The sequence below is a fragment of the Leptinotarsa decemlineata genome, unplaced genomic scaffold (assembly GCF_025532065.1).
Source record: "Leptinotarsa decemlineata unplaced genomic scaffold, Ldec_3_MD MMD2_P_RNA_scaffold_14, whole genome shotgun sequence".
NCBI classification, from domain to species: Eukaryota; Metazoa; Arthropoda; class Insecta; order Coleoptera; family Chrysomelidae; genus Leptinotarsa; species Leptinotarsa decemlineata.
This window is the reverse complement of record NW_027412528.1, coordinates 9609687-9622173: the sequence shown is the minus strand read 5'-3', so window position 1 is coordinate 9622173 and position 12487 is coordinate 9609687. Positions and strand designations below refer to the sequence as shown.

General features: G+C 31.3%; 1 protein-coding gene and 1 long non-coding RNA gene across 2 annotated transcripts; both read right to left on the bottom strand.

Moving 5' to 3' along the window:
• Positions 1-332: 332 nt before the first annotated feature.
• LOC141483578 (uncharacterized) lies at positions 333-3489 on the bottom strand. The gene is made up of 6 exons (XR_012466166.1): positions 2557-3489; positions 2145-2310; positions 2046-2087; positions 1817-1966; positions 947-1670; positions 333-555 (listed from the first exon to the last, which is right to left on the bottom strand). It is a non-coding gene; the product is annotated as an uncharacterized lncRNA (long non-coding RNA).
• Positions 3490-8393: 4904 nt separating this feature from the next.
• LOC141483574 (uncharacterized) lies at positions 8394-10435 on the bottom strand. Its single transcript, XM_074178298.1, has 5 exons — positions 10211-10435; positions 9827-9928; positions 9445-9674; positions 8772-8931; positions 8394-8668 (listed from the first exon to the last, which is right to left on the bottom strand). The coding sequence occupies exons 1-5, from the start codon at positions 10335-10337 to the stop codon at positions 8553-8555; spliced, it is 735 nt and encodes a 244-aa protein (XP_074034399.1). The 5' UTR covers positions 10338-10435; the 3' UTR covers positions 8394-8552.
• Between the last annotated feature and the right edge of the window lie 2052 nt (positions 10436-12487).

Below are 12487 nucleotides of genomic sequence, written 5' to 3'. Positions count from 1 at the left end.
CGATAGTATAATAATTACCCAGATAGCACAAATACGTCTCATGGACGTTTTTAAAACGTCCCGCTTGGACATTCAGGACATCCTCAAAACGTCCATTTTACGGACGTGGACATCTTATGGACGTCTTTGTAACGTCCATTGTTAATAATCAGGATGTCTTTAGAATGTCCATAATAGGACATTACAGGTCTTCAAATGGACATTTACAGGATGTCTTTAGGACATCCATTTGAGAACATTTCATGGACATAATGAAAAGCTCAAAAAATATTCACAGGATGTTCTATTTGTTTCTGTCATGCGTTTCTGTACGCTAAAAATTATTTATTTATTAGGTCAGATTGCCTCGAGAAAATTAAGAAAATATTGAACATTTCAAAATCTTTTATTTGAAACATATCTATTGAAAATTATAACATGAAATAAATGATATATTAGATTAAAACTTTTTATTAGATTTTACATCCCTCCTCTCCTTCGCTATTTTCAGCCATGACTGAATTGACAGCTCCGTTTCTTGTCTTGATTTGGCCATGTTTGTCATCTCAGCTGAACCTGAAAATAATTAAAATTGCTTTTACAAAAAGGATTTGAAGCTTTATATCTTCTATTAATTCTTTGCGAGCGCTTTCGACAGCTTCTTGGCTCTCCTCCTACTAGGAGGAGAGCCAAGAAGATGACAGTATAACTAGCTGTCGAAAGCGCTCGCAAAGAATTAATAGAAGAGATAAAGCTTCAAATCCTTTTTGTAAATTTTAATATTAAAATACTAAAAGAAAAGGAAAATAAGTTGCATCAATCAAAAAAAATTATATATATATATATATATATATATATATATATATATATATATATATATATATATATATATATATATATGTATATATATATTTGTGATGTGATATCTAATGTAACCGGGGTCTATATAATATATGAGTATACTCACTTATGATAAGTTGAGTAATTTTCATGTTATTGAAGGACTTCTTTTCTTTTCGTCCCAACCAACTATATTTCATTGCTTCTTCATTAGTTAACAGTGGAGTCAATATACGTTTCACCATATTATAGTTGTTTGTACCCCCTAGTTTTGCTAATTCATTCACCAGAAGAGTTTTTCTAACTTAATAATATTTAACTGATTATTGAAAGCAATTTGAGATAATAATGCAGAAATGAGAATAATGTATTACCTATCTACCAAGGTCTGGCATATTTTGAACTGCCTCTCTAATTTTTTTAGTTCACTTTATAAAAAATTTCAAATTGTAATCTTATATAATTTTTCCGCAGAATTTTGAATATACAAATAGAGAACAGTTGAAATATTTAAATGTAAGGTAGTATTCAAAATACTTATATTTGAAAACCATGTAGACATATGTATTACAAACAAGAATTAATACAAATAAAAATATTTGTTGAAATAAATTTACTTACAGCTCCATTAAAATTTGAATCAACATTCAAAATCTCATCAAATTTAAGGACGTCTTCTTCAGAATTTAATGGAAAAAACAAATTATATTTGAGGAATAATGATTCATCACAGTGTATTCCATTCTTATTCATGTCTCCTAGTTCTCTTGTTTGTCGAACTTCTAATAGAATATCAGTTGCCAAACTCCTTAGAAGATGGTTTTGTTCAATGACAGTTTTCAATTTGTTTGCTGGAAACAATGCAAGATTAAAATGCATGTTGTGGTAAACATTATGAAATTCTCTTAAATTTTGCAATATTTTGAGCTATTTAAGCAGTCAATAAATAACTGGCTAATCTTGGACAATACATTTTGGTCATTTATAGGATACTAACCGTTCTCTTGGCATCCCTTGCAGCAATAATCTTGTATATCCTTGTGAGTACTGTTTGACTCCTTTGGATGGAAGGAATAAACCTCAGTAATTATCGATGAGTCCAACACATTATCTTTAACTTCAACTGATGTACTTGCTTGCTGATCTTCTACAAATAAAAATTAAGGTATATTCAAATATATGTCAGAAAATTGTTTTTCATGGTCCATAATCAAAACTCAGCTCACCATTTATATTTCTAGTGTTTGACTCTGCAACTCTTTCATTATCTGCAATAAACAATATATTATTGAACATTATGTGTTTATAGTTCTAAAATAACATACCAATTCTTCTTTTTGGAGGAGATGGCAAGACACTTTCTTCTATCGACTCTTCACTGGAAGAAAGAACTTTTTGTATTCTCCTTCTTTTAGTCTCAGACTCAAATTCTGATGCTGTCGCTTGTAACCTCAGCAGTTCTTGCTTTTTGTCTGGCTTTCATATAGTCATCTGAAAGGGCAATTGTAGTGGTAGAGTGTTTCATGATGATGTGTTGCATCATTTCGAAACTTTAAAGTTCCTATAATTAAATTTGATTCAATGAAGTACATAAGTTCCGATTTTTTTAAATTTTACACATTTTCGCTATCAACTATAAAATCAAGAAGTCAATACTAAAATGTATTTTTTTTATATGTACCTCAGTGAAAATAAAATGTATACTCAGCAAAAAGTTTAAAAATGTTCTATACTTACCAAATGTGGCATTTCGAAAAACCTTTATTTTGTGTGTTGGCCAGCATGTGTTTAAGGGCTCACTTTTTCGAATAGCTTTTACCAATTTTGGGTGAGCCATTGATGGCCAGTGACAGATATTATTGCCTTGTATCCAATTCGTTGGGACAGCTTCAACGGAACTGTCTTCAAATTGAACCACAGTCCAAGTTTTATCAGCCATTGCTGACATATCTTAATAACTAAGCACTATAAACAATAATTTCAAGAAAACAATAATAATAGCAATAGAAAAGGACATGTGAAATTGAAAGTTCACTTTAATGCATACTCTGAAATAATAATGATTCTTACTGTAATACCTATATATATATATATACCTACTACTTATATATGATGACTATGCTGTATAGTTTTATTGTACATTATAATTCATAAAAAATTACAGTTTTATTATTGCTGACATAAAAAAGTTCAACTTGTAATATGGAGCAAGGAAAAAATTATAATGTCATTTTGACTTTCAAGTTTGATACACTTTCGATCAATATCACTTACATTAAACATTTTGAGTGGACCAATATCTGAATTAGTCAAGAAAATTCCTATTCTGATGAGTTACAAGGTTGCTCATACAAATTTCTGAGCAATAAATATTGATTTCCAATTATTTTATATTCATTTTGATACATTACAATATTTTTTATATCAATAATATCTCCATTTTTAAGAGAACAACAGTTGTCTGGCAAAGCATTATGAAGAACAAAACTCTTAAAATTGACTTTTCTAAATTGATTTTGAAGATTCATATTTAATGTTGGCCCATCTGAATGATTAACTGAGAAAATAGGATAATTGTTTGCAACGTTTTCACTTTCCCTTGTTAATGTTTGCTTCTCGCTTTTTCTCTTTATTATTTGCGAGAGAGGTTTATCACTTTTTCTAAGGGATTTCAAGATCGATTGCAAGAAGTTTTCAAATGGAAATGCACTAAAATCATCAACAATTCCATGTTTTCTTACATCATTTACAAGATGCAATAAATTATGTATGTTATGTGACATATTTTGTCTACCATATAAAATTTTAAATGTTTCTACAAAATATACAAGAAGTGATTCAGCATAATCAATGGAATTAATACAATTTGGATTTGATAAAATTGTCATGGCAACATGCAATGTGATAAAATTCAAATACTTGTCTCTGTTGAGTACGTTTTTTAATACTACTGGCCCCGTGTAAAATAGAAATTGCCGAAATTCTGTTGCCTTCCATCTTTTTACCTCTCCTAAACCTCTTGGTTTTGTATTGAACTCTAGAGGCATATATTTAGAAATGTTTGTCAATGACTCAGATATATTAGCAACATCACTAGAAGAAATTTTGGTACATGGCTTTCCGCAGCACCACAAGGACAAGATTAGTTTTTTAACAACCCCAAGACAGATAAGGTGCATATAATCCAATGGAAAACCATCAACCATACTGAAATTTGGGATATTTTCAATTATTGAAGTGCCAGTATGATGCTCTATTTGTACCTTAGTACGAAACCCTTCATCAGTTTTCAACTGGAGGTTTTTTATTTCGGGAAAATATACTTTACCATCAACAAAATCACTCTCAACATGGCATTTTGTACATGAAAAATATCCAGAATGTCCTTTAGTATATTTAATAAATGATTTGGCTGGCGCATCACAAATGAAGGACTTAATTTTAACCGTGCAAAAGTGACCATTTATATATATATATATACCATTAGAGATAATCTCATTTGCCTCATTTACAAATTCCTCCAAAAAACAGTTGGCATCTTTGGGTTTTTCATAACCATGGTATATGCCAATCATATCGACAGTTTTATTTTTAGATAACCTACATAATATAGGGTACACTTGACTGCTGGAGCTCTTTGATAAAGGCAGTCCATCAATATTGAGAATGATTTCTAGTGCCTTTGTATGTTTCAAGTAGGAAGACTGAATCACAAGATTTTCAATGCAAGTTTTGGCAGGACTTTAGTATTTGGGATAACGCCCACCAGGGGGAGTGGCATATCAATCGAAATGGGACGATGAGAGGAACACAATGGTATGGGTTTCATCGCGAGGAAATGACAAAAAATATTTTTTATTCATATTATTCTATTACATATATTTTGGTTTGAACTGACTTTTTATACATTTAATGAGTTCTAAGAAGGGATCCAACTTATTGTGACGGACTTCCCGACGCCAGAGATATTCGCACATGTGCATGGCCAGGTCACCTCCACTGTAACCACGCTCTTCCAAATCGTGTTTCAACCATTTCCAACTTCCTTCTATTGTCTGAGTGTGTGCACCGGTTTGTTGATCGACGAACCGTCCTTTGCCTTTCTTACTGTGGTTAACGGGATAGGTAAGGTTTCCACCCCTCGGTGTGAATTTCAGTGCCCGGAGTCACGTGCTTCTTGATCAGAGGTATCAGAACATCAGCGGTCCTTTTGTTTTCAGGGCAGATCTCTAATCTATAGCCACCCTCTCTATCGATCATTCCGAGTATCCAATGGCCTTCTCTTTTACGACCTCGGTTGTACTTTCTTTTTCCAACTTTGGTTTCATCGATCTCTACTATATGACAGACACCTCCGATCTGGCCTTCTTTGTAGACCTCGTTCAAGGCCACCATACAGACTTCTCGACAATAGCTGTACCAATCAGCTACAGTGGCACTCGATGTCTCGTAGTCACGGATATTACTCTCTTTGATGGCTTTCTCGTAATCCATTTCATTGGCGAAGCAGTATATCAATGTCACGGCCTTTTCGATAGGCATCGACAAGTGCTCCAAGAATGTCTCGGCTGATGCGCTTTGGTTTATTCTGTGCTTCAGACACCGCCATCGACCTAAACCATGATCTGCCTCCCACATCATTTTCTTCGTTCGACAACTGCGACATATTCTGTCTTTTATCGGCGGAAGCAATTCTTGATCTCTTAACCATTGAAGACAAGTTTTCCTGTCTTTAACGACTTCGTTCGCCAATCGTATCAGATTAATCTGGAATGAGATTCACATTGTTATCATATATATACTTTACCGTTGTGTTCTGTTGTTTGTGTTGTTCGTGTTGTGTGCGCTAAATAGTCTGCCCCAACCGGGATTCGAACCTGGTACCTCAGCCTCGACAAGCAAGAGCGCTACCACTGCGCTAATGAGACTGAGGTGACAGACAAAAATTAAAACTTGTATTTGAATTTTCAGTTGGGTTAGGTCAGGTTAGGTTAGGTTGGGTTGGGTTAGGTTAGGTTAGGTTAGGTTAGGTCATGTCAGAAAATTTTGACATTTTTCAAATTTTTTTCCTCTTATTTCCTCGCGATAAAACCCATACCATTGTGTTCCTCTCATCGTCCCCTTTCGATTGATATGCCACTCCCCCTGGTGGGCGTTATCCCAAATACTAAAGTGCAGCCCAAGTTTTCAATCCGAAATGATAATATTTGCCAGAATCAACAGATTTCAATTCAATGTTTCGACATGTTCCCAACAGAGTTCTGGCATCTGAAGGCAATTCAGGATTACATTGCTTCATTATAATTAATAAGTCATTTATAGCAGTATGTGCTATATTATGCTGTAGAGCCCACACAGCCAATTTTGAATGAAGACTCAATCTGTTTTCTATTAGGTTGTTATTAGAATTATTAATATTGAAATCAACATTTGTGAATGCTATATTCCTTGAGTTTTCGTTTGTACCACAAGAAAGGATATTTTGTTGGGAATGAGCAGAACAAGACGTACTCTCTGGTATATTCTCAATCTCTGAATCACTAGAGGATGAAGAACCAGAGCTACATAGAGCTGCATTTTCCTTCACTTCATCATACAGAAAACTAGTGCCTTCAACACATTCGACTGTTTGTTCACATATTGAAACTGCGGACGGCGGGATGAGTGAATAGGGAACTGATCGCGAATGTCGTTTAGCACGCATATAATGTTTGTTCAAGTTTGACCTATACATTATATGAATTTACCAACCTTCTACCTTTTTAGTATTCAGTAAGAAAATGATAAAATGCAAACACAACCACTGAAACAATAAACAATTCGAATACGAGGTACGAGTAACACGATAACAGATAACACGAATGACAATTTGACAATGACAGTCACGCGTCACACACAACAACACAGAACCACAGGTACTGAACCAACAGTTCACAACTATTAGATCATGTAGATTACACTACGCTATAATTCCTAGTTCGTGTTTCGTTCGTGGCTTCGTGTTTCATGTATCAATTTGGAAATTGAAAATCACATATAATATAATTCCTTAAACTCCATTCTCGAGATATCAATATGTTTGAAATTGTTCTTTCGCATATGACCTTGTAATGAACATATATATACGCCGTCTTTTATAATCATTTCATTATATACTGATTTTTTTATGTTTCTCATTAAATAATACAATGCAAAGGTGAGTCCAATGGAAATATAAAAAAGTAAGTAGAATGGACGTTCTACGGACATATATTTTTGGACGTCCCGAGGATTTACTAAACTGGACATACTTAAAACGTCCAGACTTGGTCCTGGACATTCAGACGTTAAATGGACATGTAATGGACGTCTTTAAAACGTCCTTTGCTATCTGGGTAACAATAAATCTTTGAAGCAATTCTTTATCAAAACCATCTAAGTTACTTTTAGCTGCGGCTCTTTATATTTGGTGTCGAAAAAGCAGCGGCTTCTGTATTCTCAATCGATTTCATTTCCTTTCAAATTTTTTGTAAACTGCTCAAACTTATGCCAGTTGTCATAACAGCTCTTTCTTGAAGTTTTTTAAAGTTCTTTATAGGTTTATTTTCTGTCGCTTCTCGTTGCATAAAAAATTACATTGGCTATAACATCCCTCGTTTGACTTGTCAGCACTTTACGATATAGGTTTGATTTAAACCCAGATAGCACATGGATGTCCCGTGGACGTTAACAGGACGGCCGTCACTGGATATTTAGACGTTCGCAGGACGTTCATTTTAAATCCGTCGACATCCACAGGACGTCCGTGGGACGCCCATGTGTTACAAAAAACTGCATCCCCAAGACGTCCCAATTATATATGCAAGGGACATCCTCAGGACGTAAAAAAGAACATATATTGTACTTAAAATGGACATATATATAGGATTTAAATAGGATATTTATAGGACTTAAAAAGGACATGTCACACTTCGGCGACAATAGCGTCAAAAAACTGCTTTTTGGTAAAGCAAAAATAAAGTTTACTTGTATTGATAAATCAAAGTAAGAATACTTTGGAAACGGCTATGGTTTTAATAAAAGAGTATATATGTTGTACTTTCAAACTCATATTTCTCAATATAAGCAAACTTTATTTTTGCTTTATCAAAATGCAGTTTTTTGAGCTTTAATGCTATATTAAATTAAGAAGATGCAAATTATGTTGTTCTATCATCAACCATCTTAAAAGCAATAACCCTCCAAAGTTTTAAAAATACGAATTTCAACTGTTCCAACTATTAGTCAAGGCATATGGTATATTTTCAAAAAAGTTAATATAAATATATATATATATATATATATATATATAAAACTAGGTATGTATATATATATATATATATATATATATATATATATATATATATATAAAACTAGGTATGTATATATATATATATATATATATATAAAACTAGGTATGTATATATATTATATATGTATATATAAAACTATGTATATATATATATATATATATATATATATATATATATATATATATATTTTGAATGATGCAACTAATTTTCCTTTATTTTTAGTATTTTAATATTGAAAAAATATTTTTACAATAAGGAATTTGAAGCTTTTACACTTCTGTTTAATTAAATGCGAGCGCTTTTGATAGCTGTCAATTAAATTGAAACTCTATAACAAATTAGCCTATATAAAATTAACAAGTGTAAATCAAAAACACATTTTAATTGGAAAAAAACACTACATTATATTGTATTGTTGAGGCTTTTTGCACATTTTTCTGGACAACGTCGTAACCAACTTTGGATACATTTTTCTGTTTCACATGATGAACCACCTAAGGCTGCTTGTTCGGCGGCATCTACAAAAAATTTATAATGTATATTTACTTATACGTAACATCATATATATGTTCATATTAACATTGTAAATTTGAACAAAAAGTAACAAGATTAATAACTTACCGATTAATACTTTTGTAATCTTTAAAGTATGAAATGGCTTTTTCCCTTTTCTTCCATAAAAACTGAACCCTTGCGCAAATGCAACTGTCAAAAGAGTTGAGCAAACCCTTCTTATGAAATGAGAAGTGTCTTTTCCTCCCAGTTTGGACAGTTCATTCACCTAAAATTCATTATTTGTCAAAAATTAAAATGGGACAACTAGTGGAATGCATAGTATGTCAGTAATTTTGATATTTATTTTTTTATCCTTTTTCAATTCTACATTTTTGAAAAAACCTTATTATTTATAAAAATTTGAAATTTCAGTTTTAGTAGTTTAGAATTAATCAAAGGCAATGTTTTAGTCCACAAATAATTCTTCAATAACCTTAAATTTGGAAGGGAACCCTTATTTCAAAATAAGTAAATAAATAATAAATGAAATAAAAATTTAGTTATGAAGTACTAGTTTACTCCTTATTATAAGATAAAAGATTCTAATGAAAACAGAAAGGAAGCTAGGACAAACAGCATGACACCACTGCTTCAGAAAAACTTTGACCTAAATGTGAACGAAGTCTATTTCGAAATGAAAAAGTACTTACGAAATACTAACTTAACTGAATACTTATAAGATTATCTACATTTGAGTAACTGTAAAATTTTAAATATTGGTCACAGTAGAAATACTTACAGCAAGTGTGTACACTGATGATGAATTTAAATGGTTATTAAACCTGTCCAAGGTTTCTTGATCATTAATAGGAAATTTAACATCTACCAGTTTGTCATACAAAGATTCAGATTGCTCTGGAACAGCACGAAAGTTTCTTTTTAATTGTTGCATCTCCAACAGCACATCACTGGTCATGTGTTTAATAACATTTGTTTGTGTTAATATTGTTCGTAGTATAGGCCTGTCATCTGAAAGGGTTTTTAAATTTTATTTAAGATACTGATTACCCAATGAATTTTATATTATTACTTGAATTTTGAATACCACACCAAAACATTTGAGTATACTGGTCTTTATTTAGCCCACTAATCTTCATAATGATATAATACATATGCATTACCTTTCCTCGTACAACATTTATTGCAGGTTTGGTTACACACTGCTTCAGCTCTGCTTTGGCTTCCACCAACACTTGAAATTGGTGTTGTGAATACCACTGTTTCTAAAAAAAGAATACAATGTACTTTAAGTGATATATATATCTCTTTATATTAGTTTAAAATAGTTCTATAAAAAAATTTATAAAATAAAAACAGATACCTACAAAAAAAAAATTAAAAATATATTTTAAGTGACATAATAATATTTTAAGGGCAATTTAAATTTGCAACAAGTTCTACTACATAGTAGCTTACTTGTATTATAAAATTTTGTCGATGTGATATTATAGCAATTTTTAAAAATATTTATGAATGAGATTATGATTAAAAGTTAGTACATATACCTGCTCTTTTCTTAGGTGTCTTCAAGATCTTTTTGTAGGATGGAGCAGGGCTTACATTGAATAGAGTTTGCGAATGTTGTGGTTCATCATCCGAAGACTTTTGCTGATAAAGAGGTGTCTTCGACATCTTTTTCTTTTTATAGCGTGGTGATGGACTCAGATTTATCCTAGTTTCTGATAACTGGGGGGTTTCGTCATCATCTGAAGATGAACATATTTTATTGATACGCTAATTTGGTTTTGGCCCGTGCACTTAAGTAGTTGTCTGCAAAAAACCCAAAAATGTACACTTATATAAATTTATATTTTTGTTTTCAATATGACTCAATCTATACAATCTACATCATCACATACAATCTATATTAAAAATCTATACCCACCACATGTTGCATTTCGAAATACTTTTATTTTGTGTAGTGGCCAACATGTGTTAACATTTTCGTTATTAATAATCATATTCTTCACTGAAGAATATTTTTGTGTTGGCCAGTAGCACTGGTCACCAATAATCCAGGAAGTGGGTACGGCTTCCACCGACTCATCTTCAAAACCCACTACTGTCCACGTTTTTTCCATAACTATATATGCACTCAAAAGAAAGACAAAACATTAGAAATATTTTTTGATTATACAGATATGCTATTATTTGAACAAGATACCTTCCAATTTTCAAAAAACAAGTAAGTATCAAACTATCTGTAAATTATATATAGTGTGCTGTTACAAAATTAACTGTATAATTAACCAGTAGAACAATGCAAAAATATGTTAAATAAAATTATACTTATAGCAGAATTTAAGACACTTGAGTTTTGTTTAGTCGAAAAATATGTCTTATAACCACAAAGAACTATTGATTATAACATTAGCAAAATAAATATTTCTTGCTTATTGTCCATCTATTAAATTATTTGATTTACACCGATACACAAAACAACAAGCAAGTTTAATGTTTAATGAGTTAAAAACTAAGTTTTACATGTTTATTTTTAAAAAAACATTGAAAAAATATATAAGGGCTTCTGATGCTGTATTAATTTTTAGAATGTAATAAAGGAAAGATAATGAATATATCTTCAAATTTCAATTTCAAACATTTGCAGGTAACATCATTAATGCTGTATGAATCGAGAGTACCAAACTCTTTACTCACAGAATAAATACTTATATTAGAAGAAGGAAATGGCTCTTCATAAAAATTTGTTACATTAAGAAATTTATTACCAATAATTACAGTGCCACTTTCAGTTAATAATATATTTTTGATAATTATTATAGTTCCATTTGTCAGTTGACAACAATTATTTGGTTCAGAAATTTGTAAAGAAAAGTTTTCAAATAAATTTTTTTTAAATTGCTTTTGATACTTCAGATTCAATGTAGTTCCATCTTCATGACTATTTTCCAAGGAAGGGTAATTTGTTTTAATATTTTGTTTCAATACCAGTCTTTTTTCACTATGTCTTTTAACTATTTGCGACAATGGCTTATCGTTTTTTCTTAGTGACCTTAAAATTGACTGTAAGTAATTTTCAAACGGAAATGCAGAAAATGTGTCAAGAGGTCCATGATTTTTGACATCAGTTGGAAGATGGAGTAAATTGTGTATATTATGTGAAACATGTTGTGGTCCATATATCTGTTTGAAACTTTTGATAAAGTATGTTAGCAAATTATATGCATAATCAAGGTACTCAAAATATTTGGTGTGTGACAATATAGTTGAGGCTATGTGTAAAACTAAAAAATTTATATAGAAATTTTCATTTATTTTTCCTCTTAAAACTATTGGACCAGTATAAAATAAAAATTGATGGAACTCTGTTGCCTTCCATCGTTTCAATTCATTTAAACTTCGAGGCTTTCTATTAAATTCTTGTGGAACAGATTTCTGCATACTAAGCAGTGACATAGAAATATTTGCAATTTGTTGTTTTGTAAACCGAGTAGATTTTTTACCACAACACCATAATAAAAGTAATTTTTTCAATACCCCCAAACACAACAAATGCATATAATCAAGAGGAAAATTATCTACTAAATTCACATTAGGTATAAATTTTAATATTGATAAACCATTATAACTAGTTTTTAAAGAAAAGTTATTTATATCTGGGAAACACACTCTTTTATCTCTATATTCTCCTTTTATTGTACATTTACTGCATGATTCATAACCAGCATGACCTTTACTGTAAGTAATATAGGCTTTTGCAGGAACATCACAAATAAAAGCCTTGATTTTAACAGAAAATTGTTTTTCATCTATTATGATTT